The sequence below is a fragment of the Polyodon spathula genome, chromosome 3 (assembly GCF_017654505.1).
Source record: "Polyodon spathula isolate WHYD16114869_AA chromosome 3, ASM1765450v1, whole genome shotgun sequence".
Taxonomy (NCBI): domain Eukaryota; kingdom Metazoa; phylum Chordata; class Actinopteri; order Acipenseriformes; family Polyodontidae; genus Polyodon; species Polyodon spathula.
The window spans coordinates 23,549,048-23,568,628 of NC_054536.1; the positions used below are offsets into that span (position 1 = coordinate 23,549,048).

The following is a 19,581-nucleotide window of genomic DNA, read 5'->3' on the forward strand; positions in this document are numbered from 1 at the left end:
ACAAATAGGTTGTTAATATACTACAGCAGTTTAGAAGCCTTTGTGACAACTGTTTAGCTGAGCTCTTGTTATGCCACCCAAGATAAATATACAGAGACCCCCTATTTCCTAAAATTGCACACAAAAGAAAGCCATAAATGTGTGACTATCAATATAATGAAATGATGACTTTTATATTGCCTTACATTATTCTCAGTCTTTTCTTGTATCATTTTTGATCATTTTCTACTTTTTTTCTGTCTTTCTGTCTCCTCTATCCCTCTCTTTTTTCCATACGTCTCTTTCTCGGTCTGTGCTCTGCTTGGCTGTAATCCCATGGCAAGAAGAAGGGTATTCATGTTCCACATCAAAACATACCCCTGTAATAATGTAGAAGTGAATGAATTGCCAGTCCTAAATTACAAACAACGCTTACAATCGGATCAGCATGTTGCTGATTGTGGGAGACCATTTTTTTTTACTTCTTCTGAAAGAACGCTGCTGGACCTGTATTTAGAATTCAAAAGGTCGCATGTGTCTCTGGCTGGGCAGAGTACAAAAAAAGACAGCTGAAAGGTAAAACACTGAGTACAATAAACTTGGTAATGAGCGGTTAGATTTTTGTTTTTGTTTTGTTTTTTGTTCAAGATTAGTTCATTATCCTCTTTCCTCTAAAGCCACAGTCTTTGAATAGCTCCTGGTTAATAGTGGGTCTTTAGTTTGGCTTTGTAAAGGAGGATAAACAGTGGGAGTCTGTTGAGTCTGCTTTTAGATAAACACAGGGAGCTGAGACGATGCCAGAGCCTTAGGGAAATCTTCTCACATACCATTCCCAGAGCAAGCCTGCCATCTATTTCTAGAACTAATGTCACAAAAGGACCCACATCGTACCCCAAATCCTGTCTGAATTTTTTTTCTCTTTTCTAGCATAATTTAATAGCCTTCTTACTATGTGAGGCAGCCAACATTAGGAGTTTTTGTACATTCATGTCAGTAAAAAAAAAGTATTGGAAGAAAAATATACATGAGACATACAGTAGATACAAATTATTATAGAGATCAAATGAAAATACATACATTAAATGTACCAGCCTTTTGTGCCTGTCATCTCCTGAGGCTTAGATTTAAAACAGAAGATGTGTGTTGCTTTGTCAGAGTAGTCATTCAGGGACGGTGTTACCGGTGGATCCACAGTTAAGAGGCTATGCTATTTGTGTTCCATCTAACAATGAGATTGCATGTTGAAATGCCATTATGGGTCCAGTCCAGCTGTATAAAAGGCTAACCTTTAACAAGATCGCCTTGTACTATACTTAGTCAAAGGATCAACAAGTTTAACAAGTCTTTCTAGTCAATGACTGAAGAGTCAGCATTGAAACCAGGTCTTCTCCCCCTGCCAGGGTTCAGAAAGTGCGTCAGGGACTGCAGATTATAGAAAAACATTACAGGCAATTTTTCTGAAGTAGCAGTGTGCTGACAGAGTGAGTTAAGAACAATAGACCATGATTTGACATCGATTTGAAACGTATAAGCCATTGTCAGATTTCCGTTTTGTTTTCCATCCAGTAATTAAGCACTGTTCCAGAGAAGCGTATACTCTGTGTCTGCCATGGCACAATTCAGAGTGTCTGCCTGCCATTACAATGTATTTTGCAGGTGTTTTTCAGTATTTATATAGTATTCTCATCAGGGAAGGGTAAAGTGCTCAAACAGGTACATAGGTTACACTTTAAAATACATTTCAGTAATTCAAATATAATTGTGTGTTAACAAAAAATATTTCCTATTGAATTATTCTAAAGTAAACATAAATACTTTCTCATATTGGTGGTGTTTTAAAATCTGTGCTTATTTGTAATTCATTGATGTTTGTGTGTAAGGGTTAAGTTTGAATAAAGTTTTACTTCACTTGAATTTAATAATAAATAATATTGTTTTTCATATGTAATTACATTTGAATTACAGACACTAGTATGCAGATATATTTACAGGGCTGAATAGCAGTATATTTTTTATATGAAACTGGCCACAATGACTGAGTTCACTGTACTATATTCGCTGTCCTGCTAAAAAGTTCATACCATTGGGTCAAAGGTGGATTAAAGTCCTGCCCAAGCCAAGAAAAATGTGTGACCATGAGGACTAGAGATAACTAGAATGCTAAGCATGCAGCAGTTCATGGTAATAACTAATCAAACAATGCAATTCCCTCTTGTTATACAGGTGGACTTTGAACAGCTTCAGTACAACTTGTGTCAAATGGAGCAGAGGTGCAAAGCATCCTGGGATCACCTGAAGGTCATAGCAAAACATGAAATGAAGCCAGCCCTGAAGCAGAAGATGTCTGAGTTCCTGAAGGACTGTGCAGAGAGGATCATCATTTTAAAAATCGTGCACAGGAGAATAATCAATAGGTACACATCAAGGAGATGTAACGCTTGAATAGATACAGGTTCCTAATTGCAATGCTATAGTCATTACCATTTGCCAATTTGTTCAGTATTTGTGGAAATGGAATTCACTAAAAGATTAAACAGGGTTTTCTACACGCCAGACTCAATAACACCATGGTAAATTATGTGAACATCGTTAAGAAATGGTATCCACATCCACATGCATCTGTTATCTAACAACAATTAACTAAAAAAAAGTTTTAATAAACGAGAACCAATATGTCTCATTACTGTTACAAAACTGTGACCCTAGCCAATAAATGCAAGCAGAACAATAAATGCAAATAAAATAAAACATAAAGTAAAAAGCAATACTGTTTCTTGAACCAGGTTCCATGCATTTCTCCTGTTCATGGGCCATCCTTCCTATGCGATCCGAGAGGTGAACATTAACAAGTTCTGCAAGATCATCAGCGAATTTGCCCTGGAGTACCGCACCACCCGCGAGAGAGTGTTGCAGCAGAAACAGAAACGGGCCAATCACCGGGAGAGGAACAAGACCAGGGGCAAAATGATCACAGATGTAAGTCTCGACTGTGCATTGTTACCTAATTGTTCTTTGCTGCAGGGGCTTTATCTGTTATTCCAGGCTCGAGATACATCAGGTCATGGCATTGCAGTAATGGGATCAGATGGATACTACAGCTACTTTCTTTTCTTCCTTTTACACAAATGAGCCAATGTAAAAATCTGGCACACAAACTCTAAAATACTAGTTCAGACCACACCACAGAGCTTAGGAAACTTTCTAAAGGCAGCTACATGTATTGCAGTTTACCCTATATGTGGCATCAGTCAGGTACATTTATAATATCATAACTGAGCCTCACACCTTTGCTTCATGGAATTATTACCCATGTTGCCAAACACTGAATTGTAGTCTCAATGAATATCAGGGAAACAAGTGTCACCTAATCCACAGTATCAAATCCCAACCCCAGTTAGCTTACAGTTATATATTATATGGTTTTACTGGATCTACCACAGTGCTATTAGGCAGCGGTGCTTCCACAAAGGAGACAAACTGGAAAACATTAATAGAATCATCAGAACGTTCAAGTAAACTGCGACCTACAGCTTTTTTATATTTCTCAGATCATTACCACACATGTAGCCAGTAGTCAACTGGCTATGTAGTCAACTGACTCTCTTAGCCTGCTTACTCTGCTTTATATCCATTTCAATAAAAAGTGAAATTATCCAGTCATAAATACCCTTTCAAGATTATTTCTAAAAGGTTAGGTTTCCGCAGGGAAGATGATAATACCCCAGTGAGTTCTCTTTGAAATTGATTCCACAAATTGCATTTTAAAGCTTTCTTCTTTAAAATGCTAATAATCATAGCTTATGATTGAGAACAAATGTGGCCTCATGAAGAAAAAAATACCCATTAGTTCACTTTCTTGACTCCTTCCTGAGTGGGGCTGCCAAATCTATGCTGCGCTCTCACAAGAATTTTTATTGAAAACTTTAATCCTCAGGCCGCAAACATATCGCTGAATAAGGAGCCCATCAGCACGCAATAATGTGAATATAACCAAACAAACAGAGTTCATTAATTGCATGTTATTAATATATGATTTCACTTTGTCCATGGACAGATTTGGGGGGTTCAGGGGAACAGTAAAGACTGTGCCAGAGAGTTCTTTGGCAGTGGGTCATTGGTGTGACGTCAGTTAAGACCCTTAATGACTGTAAGTCATTACCAACATGCTTGCATTAAAGGCCGCCATAGCTCGCTACAGGTCCTCATTGGCTTCTTTGGCAGACTCACGGAAAGAGAAGAGGTCCTTAATGCAAAAGGTTAAAGCAGAATTCTGGAAATCATGCACAGGGGTGATCTGAGAGATTAGCCAAACTGAAGTGTGCTTTCTGAATTTTGTGGAAGCCATCATTATGTGTATTGCGCAAAACATGTATGACCCTCACAAGCAGATAGAAAAAAATCATAACCCTTTATTGCATTTATTTAGGTTCAGATTCTGACTTAAGCACACAATCAGGTTTCCAAATAACTGTGGCTAGCGCCATTTAAGTTATTTAAAAATGTTGCATATTGAAATTTGTGCCAAACACCTTGTTAAGCAATCTTAAATCTGATCATTCTTAGATCAAGTTTTCATTGTTAAGGACCGGTTTGGTTTGGCAAAAGACTTATTTAAGGTCAGATTACCCCCAGTTCTATCACTGTGTGAAAATGAAAACATCGGATGTTTGCACAATAGAAAAAATAAACATATGTATATAATTCGGGATGGTTAGTTGCTATAAAATGTGCTGAAGTCTACACACTCTGGTCTGGGCTGAAGCTTTTCCCTTCTCCCTTCTTGGCATGCAACTTTCATTTGCCTCTTGCTCTTTCATGATTTTCACCTGTGCCTCATTCCATTTCCTTTCTTTCCTGTCCCCTCTAGACTGATGATGACGATGATGGCGAGGTAGGGTTGCCATGGGTACTTGCTGTTGTTTTTTCTTCTGCTTGTTTGCAGTGGTCACCTCAAACACTTCATGAGACACCACAAATGTGCTTGCATGCTTGTTCTCTTTCATGCTGGGTAAACAAGTTTATTGCTGTGTTTATTTGGCCAATTTCTGTCTTTTGTGGGAGGTACAGAAGTGTGAATCCTTGTCTATTTATTAATTGCTGTTTGCCAGTCTCTATTCATCATTTCTGAGCAAAGTCAATGGAAGCATAAAATTAATTGGTTTAGTTTTCTGTAATGTACTCAGATTGGAAAATTATTGTGTAATCAGGTTATTAGGGCAGGGCACCAATATCGATATTTTGATATGATATCGATATTGTTTGATATCGATAATAATTTCCATCTCGCGATATCTTGGGATAAAAAAAAAAATCTTGTAAGCTTGCAGAGACATACTTTTTATTGCTAATACTGCTAAAAATACAAACGCAGTATAATCAAGTTTATTTATTTAAGAGAACAAACCCTATACATACCAATCATTGTTAGTCTCATAGGCAAACATCACAAATAAAGTATTATTTAACCATTTTATTCCATTAATTGGCATTTTTCTTTTTCTAGGAACCAGATTATCAAATGTATTTCAGACATTCAATAGCTACAAATCAATAAAAACAACAAATCCACAACCTGTGTACCCTCTCTCGTATGCTCTATACCCGTTTCTTCACCTGTTTCCTATCACTGGCCAATCCTTTACCAGAAACTATATTCTGTTTTCAAAAAGTTCACTCATCAACTAATTAAGAAACAGAAGCTGTCTTTTTTAAAGGGATGCACACCTAAAAACAAATTTAAGACAAAAAACCCCCAAAAAAACATAATAAACAGGAAAATGAAACAGGCTTAAATAATTTGATAGATGTACTGATGTGCTCGCAAGGTATAGAATGCTCTTTATTGTGAGATATGTGCATGCGTCAGTGTGGTTCTTTGCATTTTTACCATGCAATTACTTACACTGCTATTAATTTATTTTTAAAATGTGACCCATCGGTATTATAAATGAGATGTACTTTTAAAACATCAAAATATAGCTCAAAATAATGCAACATTCAGCATGGCACCGTACTTAATAATTTTAGATGTGTCGTGTATTTATATGCAGAGAAGATTGCCTGTGCAGTGTATATAAATATTTCAGTTTTGAGGTGGCCGTTGGTGGCATGGAATAGTAAATCAGTATAACAAGACCTTGTTTTTCTCTGTGGATATTAAGATAATAAGTTAAAGTAAGTTATTGCTTTTCTTATGTAAATATCTGTTAGCATCTATATGTATATATGTTTCATATTGCATTTGTGTTATTATATTTTTCTGTGTTTTGGAAGACTTTGATATTGCCGCTATCAATATCGAAATATGTGCACGATATTCATATACAATTTTCATATCGATGCCCACCCCTACATACTTTTGGTTATCTTTTAACTAAAGATGATTTATAATAAGTTTATGTGTGCAGCAGACCCTGGTTTCTCATGCTTACGCTGTAAGTACTAACTCAGACTCTGCAGTTTAAGCTCTGTTGTGCACGTTTATTAACAAAAGATACACAAAACAAATAGGACACAAGGACCAAAATAAAAGGTTTAAACAAAAGAATAACCATGTGTAGGCTGAGCATTGGCCTTCACTACACATTTCTCTTAAAACACCAACACAAACTCCTTCCAAACACCTTCCACAAACAAAAGATTGTCCCCTTTGTATACAGGTGGCCATTCCGCAATTACCACTGACTTGCCTAATTGAGGAATGGCCATGGCTGTGATTGTTGGCAGGGACAGGTTTAACCACCTCCCTGCCAAACTTAGCCCTATTTAAACCAGCAGGAGTTCTGCCCTGCTACAGTGAGTGAGGTGCATCTGTACTAGTGAGTAAAGTAAAAAATAAAATAAAAAACACAGAAAAAAGTAAAAGGTTTAACCCTCCATTCATCTCCAGACGATATTCCACACCCATATAGCAGAGATTCTCTGAGATTCCTGAATTGTGTGCTACCCAGCAATAATATTATCATTTTCTGAAACGTGACTGTTTATCCAGAGGCTCTGTAAATAAACACCATGGACTTGTTTACCCAGCTGATTTTCATTAGGGAGGACTTTTAGAAGTGGAATTTAATCCTGTCAGGTACCATTTGAATTGTGTCCTAGTAATAGCTCTTGGCTATAAACATGATTCCGAGGGCTGAGAAAAGGATAAGTAACTTTATCAGCCACTTGTTCCCCACCAGAGGGAAGTTATGCTTCTCAGAGTTTTTACAGGTGGGGAAATAATGGGCTTATGAGATCGCCAAATCTCAAGCCCAGATATGTGCCCACATAGCATACTGTCCATTCCTTTTTTTTTTATTTATCCTGCATTTATTTAAATGAACCCATTGACTTGTACATAATGCAAGTCTGTTAAACTGTAGTCAGTTTCATGGGATATATAGAGAGAGGCATAAGGCATCAACAATGCAATGCTATGCTTCTTTATTAGATTGTGGCGCTAGAGGTTGCGCTTCATCATTTCCTATTATTATGATCTGTGCTTATGCCTCATTCCTCTGGGGCAAGGATAATACCAGCCTGCTGCCCATCTAAGTCCGATTTGTTGTGTAAGGGATTTTCCATTCACATTTAATACTGGGAATGGTGGGGTCCTGGTGTCACAATGAGACAGATGTATCTGCTGGAAATGGAATCCATGTATAAGTGATTGTAAAAAGAAAACATGGCATTATTTCAAACAGTGTTAGCCCAGAAGGCACATGCAGCAGCTTGTGACAGCTTACATTCTCAGGTAATTTTCCAGTGAAGTTTACGTGACTATACTCAATTGTTTCCAGCTGCAACGGCACATTAACTTTTGTCAGGGTACAGATAATAGGTGGGTAACCTCGGCATGTGATCAACTGAGGAATTTTAATGAAAAATTTGAACCCTGGACCCTGTTTAGGGCAAGCTAAAGGATTTTTAGGTTCAAGGCCTCAGTGCATAGCTAATGCAAACAGCTGGAAGGGCCCATTGAGCTCATTATTTGAACCAGGAAGAAAAACAATAAAGCTCAAAAGATTTACATTATGCACAGATTTTTATAGTGTGTTTTATGATTTGAAGGTCCCTCATGTGCTTTTGTGGTGTATGTCTTTCAGATTTTACCTTTGCATGATCAAGTGACTTGATTTGTGTTTATGTGCTGTGAATGACTGTAACCTTCTTGTCTGTTGTTGATCACAAAGTGATACACAGTGATATGAGGCTTAAGTTCTTACAAAAGGGCTGTGTGATTGTGAAAAAGACACACCGTTTTAATATGTGTGTATGTTGTGTGATTTATTATAACTCCCTACAGACATACACTATTCTTAGTTACAAGTGTACAACTTAAATAACTAAAATGGACTTTTCAAAGTCATCATTGTTCGATTAGTAACATCACAGTTTCATCTTTGTTTTATCTTGATGTCTGTTGGTCTTGTAACAGTTTGAACAAGATTAGAATGTATTATTTGAAGGCATTGTGATGACGCACATATGGGAATGCCCTGATTTAACCATTTCTTCACTATCTGTTGTTCACAGTCAGGAAAGTTCTCCAGCAACACAGTCACCACTCTGAGCCAGCCCCAGAGCCTGGAGTATGCAAAGGATGCAGCAGAACATGAGAGCATGAAGGCCGTGCTGAAGACTAGCCTGCAGAGTGAGGAGAGCAACACCTCCGTGGTGCCAGGGCTCCGAACCCGAACCCGAGCCAACCGAGGTAAACCATGAACAAGAACGACACAGTTCTGGCACAATTGTTTAATAAACTTATAGGGCAATTTAAAAACTATAAAAAACATATTTACTTGAGAAGAGTCCTTAAGCTACCATTTTCAGTTGATTATTTCTAGTTTTATTACATTTCCTAGTTTTGTTTTTGAATAATAATATATTTAAAGTGTGCGCTGGTGTTTGAAGATCAGCCGGATGCTTGTGTGATGGCCGTATACCTTTGGTATGGCATTAAATTCTAAACTTCCTGGGTACGGGTGTGAGACAATCCAGAATTGAATGTCCTTTAGCTGTAGTCAGGCCCTCAGGCCAGTCAGTAGTAAATTCAAAGTGAACAAAAGCTGTGGCACCCAGACATGATTTATTTTTTAAAAATGATTATTTATGTTCATTTTATTACAGGCCGTATTGGATCCTGGAATCCTGTGAATGACGACTCCCCCAATGCTACAGACGACGCGGCGGACGAGATCATGGACCGTATTGTGAAGTCCGCCACGCAAGTACCAAGCCAACGAGCCGTGCCAAGGGAGAGGAAGAGGTCAAGAGCAAACAGGAAGTCATGTAAGTCAGGGAACTTTCACCACAGGTACAGGTGGACATCAGATATCAACACAAGAACATTTAGGGTGGTGATTTAGTGAAGTATTTAAACCATAATTTGGAAATAACCATAACTATCAGGCACCATCATATCTATAGGGTGATTCATTAGTTTACATTTGTATGATTCCATGGAATTTTAGTCATTTGCACGGCAAAACTACCAATATCAGTGATTATGCAAGGTATATTCAGGCAGCACAAACTAATGGTACTGTAATTTATTACTACCGGTCATTACAGTAAGACAGGAAGTATGAAAGTATGAATTAATAGGTGTGTATATTTAATTTAATGAACAGAAAACAGCGTGAATTTTGTCACAGCATACACATCAAGACTGCCTTATTTAAGATTTAGACTACATTATACATTATACTGCTTTATACTCAACAGGTATTTCTCCTGATTTTCCATTCCCCTTTATTTTGCAAATATTCCCAAATAGATTAAAATGGCTGCCGACCCCAGCAATGGGATTTTCCCATCCAAGCAGTCTATTTTGTTCTGTCTGGGTTTAATATTTTAAAGATTTAATAAGCAGTGAAGCAAAGGTAGTTGTGTTTGTGTTTGTTTCAGTAGGGGCCTGGCACAGTGCTGTAAATATTCAATTAGAAGCAGACAGGTTGTTTATTTGAATGATTTTTATAAACTGAGTAGCATTCCTTGCATTGTGTGTTTGGTTCTCATTAAGTCAGAGCAGCAGCACACCATAGTACACATCAGCCTTCTGGGGTTTGGAGTTACAGGGCTTTTTGCTCAGCATGTGCTCAACTGGATGCCAAAAAGAAAGGAAAAAGCAGTTTCTGACAAGTGTCCAAATTGAAACGGACGGGAGCCTATCTTGTTTTTTTTTTTTTTCTTTTTCTGATTGGAGGTCTGTCGTTTGTCTGAATGCTGATGGTGGCTTGCACATATGAAACCTTTTTTTTTGTCATCCAGTATCTTTGTTTATGTTTCTTTGGTGGTGCTTGCAGTGCAGAAATTACTTAGCGTGGGCCCCACAGAAAAGTATGTTTTTAGTCTCTGCCAGGTGGCTATTTCCAAAGCACTTTCTGTAATGTGTAAAAAATGTATACACACATGATATGCTGTATATTTCTATACATAGATATGATTTACTGTGGGGCTGGCTTTGATATTTCTAAAAGAGCAACATCGGATCTCAGATTAACCGCCCAGTAAATATTTATGATGATAAATCCCAGACGCTGGAGTCCAGCTTTGCATGTGTTTTAAAGATGCAATCTGTAATAGTGTGGCACAGTGGTTCCCACCCTTAAATGCTGTTGCTGTTTTTATTTATTTTTCAATATTCAGAATTATTAGCTTTTTCTATTTCTGGCCACAAACCAACTCTTCAGCATTTAACATATGCAAGCAGCAGTTAAAAGCTACAAGAATCGATATATTGTTGGCTATTTTCCCTGTGTAAGGCAATGGTCTTTCATCTCTGGGACCTGGGTTATATCACCTTCACATTGTGCATGTATCAGTAGAATTTACAAGCTGGGCAAGCTACTGCACTCAGAAACCACAGCCTACTGGAAGCGTCTGCTGTTCCCATTGATCTAATAATTTATATAGTGTAAAATGTTCTTGCTACCTAAGTTGACTTTTAAAGCCTTTATGTCCAAGTCCCTGACAGTTTGTTTGTTATATGACTGCATTATGCTAAACATACGACATCTTGAAAATGTGCCATTCTTACTTTACAGAACATAAAGCTAATAAATTAAGTGCTGCAAATTTTACCTCAAACCAATTCTATTCACTATTTTTGTCTCAAATCCTTTGTTATGAGGACCCATAATTCACAGAAAAACACCAGATACCAAATACCATTTACCATGATAAATCAACTAACTTTCACTCTAAGATCATGGAGTTTCAGAGCACGGATCTAAATCTATTGTAATTCCGTGGGTGAAATGATGTGGTACAATATCTGTGAAATGGGATGCCACTAAGCTCAGTTCAGTCTGCAGTGTTGGGAATAAACTTGGCCACTGAAGATGCCAAGTCTGGAAAATGGGAAATGCAGCATGCTTTGATACTTCAGACTGTAGTCTTTACATACCTAATGGAATGTAGCTTTTCAGGCATCCAGTTCCAAAAATATAGTTTTCTCTTTTGCTTAATGTGCCAAGCCAGCTCCTTATATTTTCTATTTAATTTCACAGTGAGAAGAACACTAAAGAGTGGCTTGACGCCAGAAGAGGCCAAAGCCCTGGGACTTATTAGCACCTCTGAAATGCAGGTGTGAAGAGATTTTCAGTGGCTGAGTCCAGAAACACGTCCAGCACCTGGGTCAACCAACGCCATGGCAACTCCATCCAGCTGGCTGCTCTTCAACGCTCCTGGCACCCAATCGTTTTTGAGCTCGCTTACTGTACAACTCATAATAAGAAATACAAAATAATAAAGAGCTAATGAAAAGGTTGTTACAGCTCAGCACACAAAATGTTGACAGTTACAGAAATCAGGATTGCTCTTGAGTATTTTATAGGTTAAAACATATTGCTTTTCTTGATTAAACTGATTTGGCTATTAGAAAGTCCCCTGTTGAGTTCATTGTTCCTGTATGAGTTGTGTTTATGTTGGCTTTACTTCTGGCCTGCTCTTTTAGCTGTAACATGCGCTTTGTCAGTATAAAGAACAGCCTTCAGAGGGCAAACTAGGATGCAGTCTACGGCTTTTATAGATTACTATTTGCAGCATGATGCAACTGTTGTCTGACAATATACAGCACAGTGTATACAATAAAATTCAATATTAACAGTTTTGTCATACTACAAAAAGATGAGCATTTAGTTGTGAGCAAGTGTTTGGGATGAACTAACCTGAGCACGTGTGAAAAGTGCATTTGAGTAAGGAGAATATTTTTGTTTAACTAAGGTCAGCAGTAGGCAATACTTTATTAGTGTGTTTGCAAAGTAATCAAAAGCCCACTCTAACAGCAACATAACAGCGTAGTTTAGGAGTTTTATTACATTGTCTTTATCTGTGTTGACAAGGAGTCTTTTTAGTAACTGGCCACAGGTTTGGCAAACCACAGTATTGAGGATGTGTGAGGGACATTGCCAGGCAGATTAGATAAAGTAGATGTGAAAGAGAGGCATGTGCAGGTAGATGATCATAGAAAGAGACCAACATTTTTTTTAAATTATATTTTACAAGTTATAAGCAGTGAAATTAGACAAAAATAATGCAGTAGCTAATTAAGGTTTTAAGCAAAGCAGCCAGTCTTAAAGTAAGACCAGTGTGACAAACACGTAATGACTTTAATGGTGAATTATATTTACATTATCACTGTGGCTTGTCAGACACTCCCTTGGGAACAAGGAGGGACTACTGGGTGAAAAGAATGTTGTCAGCCTGTTGCTACTGGTAACCCCAAAATATTTTTTTAACACTTTTTTGTAGTGCTGTTTCCTACATAGCAGGTAGAAAATCAGGCATTAGGTATATCAAAATGGGGAAGGCATACCTGGAATGTCATACCTTGAGGATTGTTTGGATATGGTATCAACACACATTGGTGTTGGAGCAGCTGTGGACAGCAGGGAATTTGAAGGAAGAGAGCAGTCAACTATTAGATTGTTTTAGAATTGAACCAGGCAACAAGGCATAAATAAATGTGAAGGATAGAGTTAGTTTATATTGAAAGTAGGGGTCAGTCGTAGAATTGCTGATCACATTTTTGTCATTATCCCATTTTGTAGCACAGACCAAAAAATAAAAAAAACAGTTAAGTAATCCTTGGAATGTAACAGTATTGATACAGGTGGCCCGATTCTGTGAAAGGTCTAATTTTATTCATTTATGTTTGGTATGACAGAGTATAACGTTCAAAAAACAGTCTTAGAAACATTTCCGTAAACTTCTGTAATCATTTATTCATGGTTTTTGGTATACAAAGGACACTGGTATTGCTGAAGATGTATGGCACCTTACTACAGATTATAAACACACACAAGTATGTATACTATATATCCAGGTCTATATATACAGTAGCATATATTGAAGAATATGGTAGATTGCAGAGCAGGAGGTTCTTTACACTGGCAATACAGCATTGGGTGATGTACAGCTTGTAGTTGTAACAGTGTGTAAGGAAAATTCCTTTTAAAGTTCCTCATCCACTTTTTGGAGCGGGGTTTTGTGTGTGTGTGTGTTTTTTTTTTTTTTTTTAAAGGATTACTTGTTATACTTTTAACATTGTCACATTGACATTGCTATATTTCTGCACTTTTTCTACCAGACAGTATAGCTTGCAAATTGGATGAAGTACCATTTGAAGGGTCATCAGTTTTGCAAAGCCACATGGTTCAGCCTCACGTGATGCTTTAAATAACTGTGGTAAACACAAAACAATGGGAGAATGTTAGTTTGTTTTAGTGCGTAAGACAGGTATAACTTATGCTACAAATGGGATACTAGCTTGTGCACACTGCGCAGACCGAGGTTTACTTGGAGGCCACTTCAAAATCCTCAAAATATAAGAGACATAGGCTTTGAGCTTGGGTGACTACAGGAAGTGTTTTAGTTCTAGAATGCTTTGAGAGCACCCATTGTGTTTTGTGACATTTGTTTTCATTGTTCTTCACACCGAATGTTCCATGACAAATGTGAAAGACCACATTTCAATTAATTAAAGCAGAACATTTTAAACAGAACAAAAGTCTCAGTTCAGTGCTTTTCTGAAAGATGTTTCTGTAACTATTCATCATTATTTAGGAAAAATGTGTATGCAATCTGATATGTATCAGCAAGTTTGGCAGCTGTGGTTTTCTGTAGCACTTCAAACACTAAATGCTTAGTCTGTAGGAGATTAGACTGTCTTCCCTAGGTCAGTCAGAATCTTTGCATCTCCACTTGCAAAAGTTAATCCACATAGAATAAATGATGCCTCCAAGTCTTCCTTTGTCTTTTATGATCATTTCCAAGATAATGACTTATGGCGTGGCATTTTACATTTACTGTATAGTGCTATAATGATCAGGGAATCAAAAACAGCACAATCGTCAGAAAAATCCAAAGGAAAAAATCAGGACACAGAATGTTCAACACATATACAATCAAGTGTATTGTACCAGACAAACAAAAGCATCAACACCAATATATTGCAAATACTCTTATAAATCTCACCACCAGCAGATAGCACATAAGAGAACTAATTAATGTTGACTTCCTTATGTAACTAAATAACACGTCTTAGTTAGTAAGTAGTTACTATGTAATCCCTTTACATTTTAAGTAATTAGGTTATTACTAGCAGTGCAATAGAATAATCCACTATATTGTCATTACTGTGTAATTCACCTTGTAAAATAGGCTGCTATATTTGTCCTATCTTCAACTTAAGCAGGGTCCTTAAGGCCAGGAGGCTTTAAGTTTAATACTGAAAAACATCTATTAGTATATACTGGCACCTTTTATTCCATTTGTAGCATGAGATGTATTCAGATTTTTTTCCCTCTGTTATGAACTAAAAACAAAAACAAAAAAAACATGTAATGATAGAATGGAAAAGTATTTAGATGCAAAAGCCGAAGGACAAATGCTGTAAAATTGTGTAAATGTCACTATTGGTATTGTTGTGTTTTTGTGTAGAATAGTGTAAAATAGGCTAAACTGCAGTGTTATTCTGTGAATTGTAATTTAAGAAAAAAATAAGCCATGCATGGTCAAAAAAGGTATTATCTATGAAGTGTTGCTTATTCTAGATAAGGGAGTTTCGTATGTGTTCAATATAATGTTGATGACATTGCTTTTTCTGTTTTATGTTTCTCTGTTTATAAACTTGAATTATGGTTGTAGAATGATTTATTCAATCCATCCACCTTGAACTCGTATAAAAGCCTTAGGAAGCCTTTTTTTTCACTGAATAGTGTTGCAAATAATGATATCATTTTCTCATCTACAGAATTTCTGCTCATTCTCTCTCTCTCTCTCTCTCTCTCTCTCTCTCTCTCTCTCTCTCTCTCTCTCTCTCTCTCTCTCTCTCTCTCTGTGCCATGTTGTTTCAAAGTGGTGAATGGACAACAACCCTGTATTTAAAAAGTGGATTCTATCAGTTTTAGGCTCACCTGAACCGCACTATGTAAACACATATTGCAATAAAGTTTTATGAAACAGTCATTTGTCTGAATGTATTTTTTAATTTTTTATTTCTACCACTACAATATATTAAGTAAAGCAAAGGTCCTGGCAGGGAACTCACTTGAATCTTATATCAAATCACATGAACATCAAACATATGTAAGGCGCTTCCAATACCAGACTAAATTGTAATAGCCGGTTCCTTATTTATTCCTCGATAAACAATATGTCCAATGATCGGAAAGAAAAGGATTTATATTTTACCTCAATCCACTACATCCCTGCTGTGTGCCAGTTTGCATCCTTCCCCCCAGCCTCCACCTGCTTTTTTGTCTTCATCTTGCCTGGGGTCGGTAGTTATACTGCCTCCCCTGCCCATGGCTACCCTACTGTCAACCTCTACACTTGTCTGCAAGTTAATTTATGGGCAGGTAGGCCAAATCATCTAATATAAAGCATGTACACTGAATGTTTCTAGTCTCTTTTAATAAATAATGTATCTCAAGTTTTCTGACTGAACTACTGTAAACTGTTAGTCTACTGGTAGATTGAGAGATGATCCGTTTTTGATTCTCACCAGACGTGCAAAACACAACCAACATTAAACCACGGACATACTGTACCTGATAACTTCATCTTGTTCTTTCACTGCACTACTTACCTCCACACACACACACACACACACACACACTACACAAAGCTACTCATTTTGTATAAATTAGTAGGGTGAACTCACTCCCTGATTTTAACAATCCTGAGTCTATCCTGCTCTTTACAAAGACTAGTGTGAAAAGAGAACTACTGTACTTTCTTTAAAAAGGGGTTATGCGCAATTATTTGCACTAAATGATGCTAAAACTGCCTGACCTGGCAGTGCGCTCAAAGTTGCTTTAAGATTATCCTCCACACATTTTACAAAAAACAATAGTTTTCATTTTTCTACAGAAAGTCATTTCCTGCCATCCTTTATATCCAAAGTGTTTCAATGCAACTTGGCTTGGGTTCTCTGAGTTTAAAAAATGCAGCGGTCCCATGAGCTAATTTGTTCAGGATGTTCACTGCTCAGTTAGGTAGCACACTTATCTCAAAACCAGAAGGTCACAGCTACAAACAGCCTAGGAAAGACCTCAACTTTCTCTTACCTGTCAGCCGTCCTATAATTTCTAGGTTCTGTGCTTTAGTAAAGACGTTAAATACAGATGTCTTTGCACTGCTTTTAAAGAATCTGATCAGATTTTTTTCAAACTGTAGTGAAATGGGGTCAATATAGTTAAAAAAAAAAAAAAAAAAAAAAAAGTTACTCAAAAGGTATTATCATATCACAATTTGATTCATAAGAATAGGTAAGAATTTGGTTTGTACATATTAAATCAACTTGGGTCGGAAGACTACATATTTTAAGAAAAAGGATTCTATGAGTCTTCAGAATGTTATGTCCTGCATGTCCAATACCAATAATAAAGCTGATCTACCATAAATCAAAGGGAGGATCTTCTTACTACTGTGCAACTTCTTAAAGCTTCATGGAAATAATGGCCCATACAAAGTAATCATCCATTAACAGCTATTGCTTACTGAATCCATAATACACAGCTTGGACTTTGTGGTTAATGTCCCATTCTACAGTGATTCTTATTAGATGCTCAGTAATGTTATCTGCATCCTGCTGTCCAGGGATGTATGATGTTTCTAAAATGTAGGACTGTATTTGCCAGTGTGTATCTATGTAATGACATGAGGCAGTTAAATATGCCTCTGTTGCCCTTGATGTCCACATATCAAGTCAGAACAACGTCCTTTGTAGCTTCCAGTGATCTCTTCACTTCCATCTGAACTTGATCATATAGTTGAGGGAGTTCAGCGTGCATCAGATATCTCTTCTTATACCAGGGTTCAAGCATCTTTACAAACGTCTGAAAACCAACATCTTCAACAATAGAAACTGGCTGAAGAGCCAGTGCTATGATTTTTATTAAGCTGTTTGATACTGCTTTTGCTTTTGGAGAATCATCTAAAAAATAAACAAAATGCATTATGTTGTGAGACATCAGAGTAGTAAAAGTTACAGTAAGTACATAAGTTTATTAAAGTACATAAGATTAAAAAAAAATCAGTGCAGAATCAACAATCTGGTTTCAGGTGTACATTAACAGGTGGTTGTTGTTAATTTATTTATGTGAGAATACCAAGTAACGCCTTGTATAGGGTTTGTTTTTATGCTATAATGTTAGACTGTTGATAATTGTGCCTGCATGGCTGCAATAGCATCGTTTAGACCACCGTTTTGAAATATAGTAATTGTAGATTAGTCAAATCTGATGTTTTAATTGTGGTTTAAATTTTATTCTATCCCATAAATTAATTGGACAAACAGCTGAAATAAATAAATAAAGAAATGTAAGTATTTTATCTACTGACGCTGGTGGCTTAATTGTGCATTAAAGCCGAGGGTCGCGTTATGCGTACTTCATAAAAAATAACAAATAAAAAAACACAGAACTAAAAGCAGTATATTACAGTTCAATGTTTAGTAAACTGCTACTCCAGTAATACGTTTAACATTATGAAAATACACATATAACGGTTGATTTATACATTTTGAAAACCAAAAGGCCACGATTAATAGGTTCCAATGTATTATTGTACTTACACTAATGTATAGCGAATGACGCTATACCAGTATTACCGGGATACCGTCCAGAGGTTCTCTGAAACGCTTCTGTACAGATGACTGTCTCAAAGACGTTGTAGCAGGGGCAGCATCTTTCTCTTGAGACATTGTTTTTGCTTCAGTGTTGGCAGATTGATTCAGTGGGATGCTTCAGCTTCAGTTGCTTAAATAAATTACTTGTGTTTCCACCATGCTGAACTTTACATTTGCAGATATTATAAACTGCTTTATTTAATTATTGTTGGCATGGCTCAAAGTAGCTCCATACCAGACTTTGTTTTCTTGCAGCCATGATGATACTACCAGTGTGCACCTGACCTGATTTGCTGACTTGAACCAACTGCTTTCCATTTAAGAACAAATATATATATATATATATATATATATATATATATATATATATATATATATATATATATATATATATATATATACACACACACACACACACACACACACACACACCTATTTGAGTGGCCTACAATTTGCTCAGTTACACATAATTCAGCTGTTTATCTGACAGGACTATTTTTTTTTACTTATAAAGTAATCAAAGTAATCGATACTTTCACCAAAATATTGATACCAGATATTGAAAGTATCGATTACTTTGGTATCGACCCGCCCGTCCCTACTGGCATCCTTCCGTTGCTCTGCCTGTGATAAATCCTGCTAGAATTGAACAGCTACAAAATTACCGTATTACAGTAAAATTGCAGATTCATATTGGATATAAACTAAATGAAAACACATGGCACACTGAGGAATGCACATCTGTGTTAATCACTTTATAAAAATAATCTTCTTAATTACCCTAATACCTTGTTTTTTGTTTTATTTTCTTTTTTCATTGCAGGTGCCATAAACTAAAAGGGCTGTTTACGTTATTTTGACAAAAGGTATTCATAGAGTGTGGTGCTATGGGAATGTAGGGACATGGGTACCCAGGCCCGGTGCTGGATAAGTAGCACCCTTGACAGCATTTGCTACCCCACCACCCCAGTCTCTAGGAGGGGGGCAAAAAACTACAACGACAAGCTCCACAGTGCTGCACGCCAGAGTGTGAACTGAGATTCAGAGACAAAAGCTCGCCACCTTTTTTAAAAAAAAAAAAAAAAAAAAAAAAAATGTTACTTTCAGAAAAACATTACTGTCACAACAACCACATTACAACCATGACTATTTTTAAAGCCATTTACAATTTGCAATTTTCTACCCGATTTACATTTGATGTATATAAAGGAAAATTCAGTGATTCATTTTAAACATAAAGCAACATAAAAAATACACATTTCATAAACATTTTAATCAATTAATAATAAATGTTTGATTTGTGTATTGGGACAGCAAACAGATTCTCAATTCTAAATAACTAAATAAAAACTGTTAGTAAAAAACACTATTAATCTAATTTGCTTCCTTTTTTTCTATGACAGCTATGTTTCTTTGAACTGCTTTGTTGGGTATGGTATCCATGTCTGTAAATAAGCGGTCATTGACTGATTACACATTTA

At 36.7% G+C, this 19,581-nt stretch overlaps 1 protein-coding gene across 15 annotated transcripts in view; it reads left to right on the forward strand.

Annotated features, from left to right (window-relative positions):
• Window positions 1-15,433, forward strand: part of fhod3a (formin homology 2 domain containing 3a) — a 247,016-nt gene extending 231,583 nt beyond the window's left edge. For 9 of the 15 annotated variants that reach the window (XM_041244725.1, XM_041244731.1, XM_041244729.1 and 6 more), the window contains 6 exons: window positions 2,203-2,393; window positions 2,763-2,955; window positions 4,847-4,885; window positions 8,497-8,674; window positions 9,091-9,252; window positions 11,475-15,433. In XM_041244725.1, coding sequence (XP_041100659.1) covers window positions 2,203-2,393; window positions 2,763-2,955; window positions 4,847-4,885; window positions 8,497-8,674; window positions 9,091-9,252; window positions 11,475-11,557 — 846 coding nt within the window. In that variant the 3' untranslated portion in view covers window positions 11,558-15,433. Of the gene's footprint in view, window positions 1-326; window positions 405-2,202; window positions 2,394-2,762; window positions 2,956-4,846; window positions 4,886-8,496; window positions 8,675-9,090; window positions 9,253-11,474 lie in introns of those variants that run through there. The other 6 variants (XM_041244727.1, XM_041244739.1, XM_041244740.1 and 3 more) reach the window with 3 other exon arrangements.
• The last annotated feature ends 4,148 nt before the right edge of the window (window positions 15,434-19,581 follow it).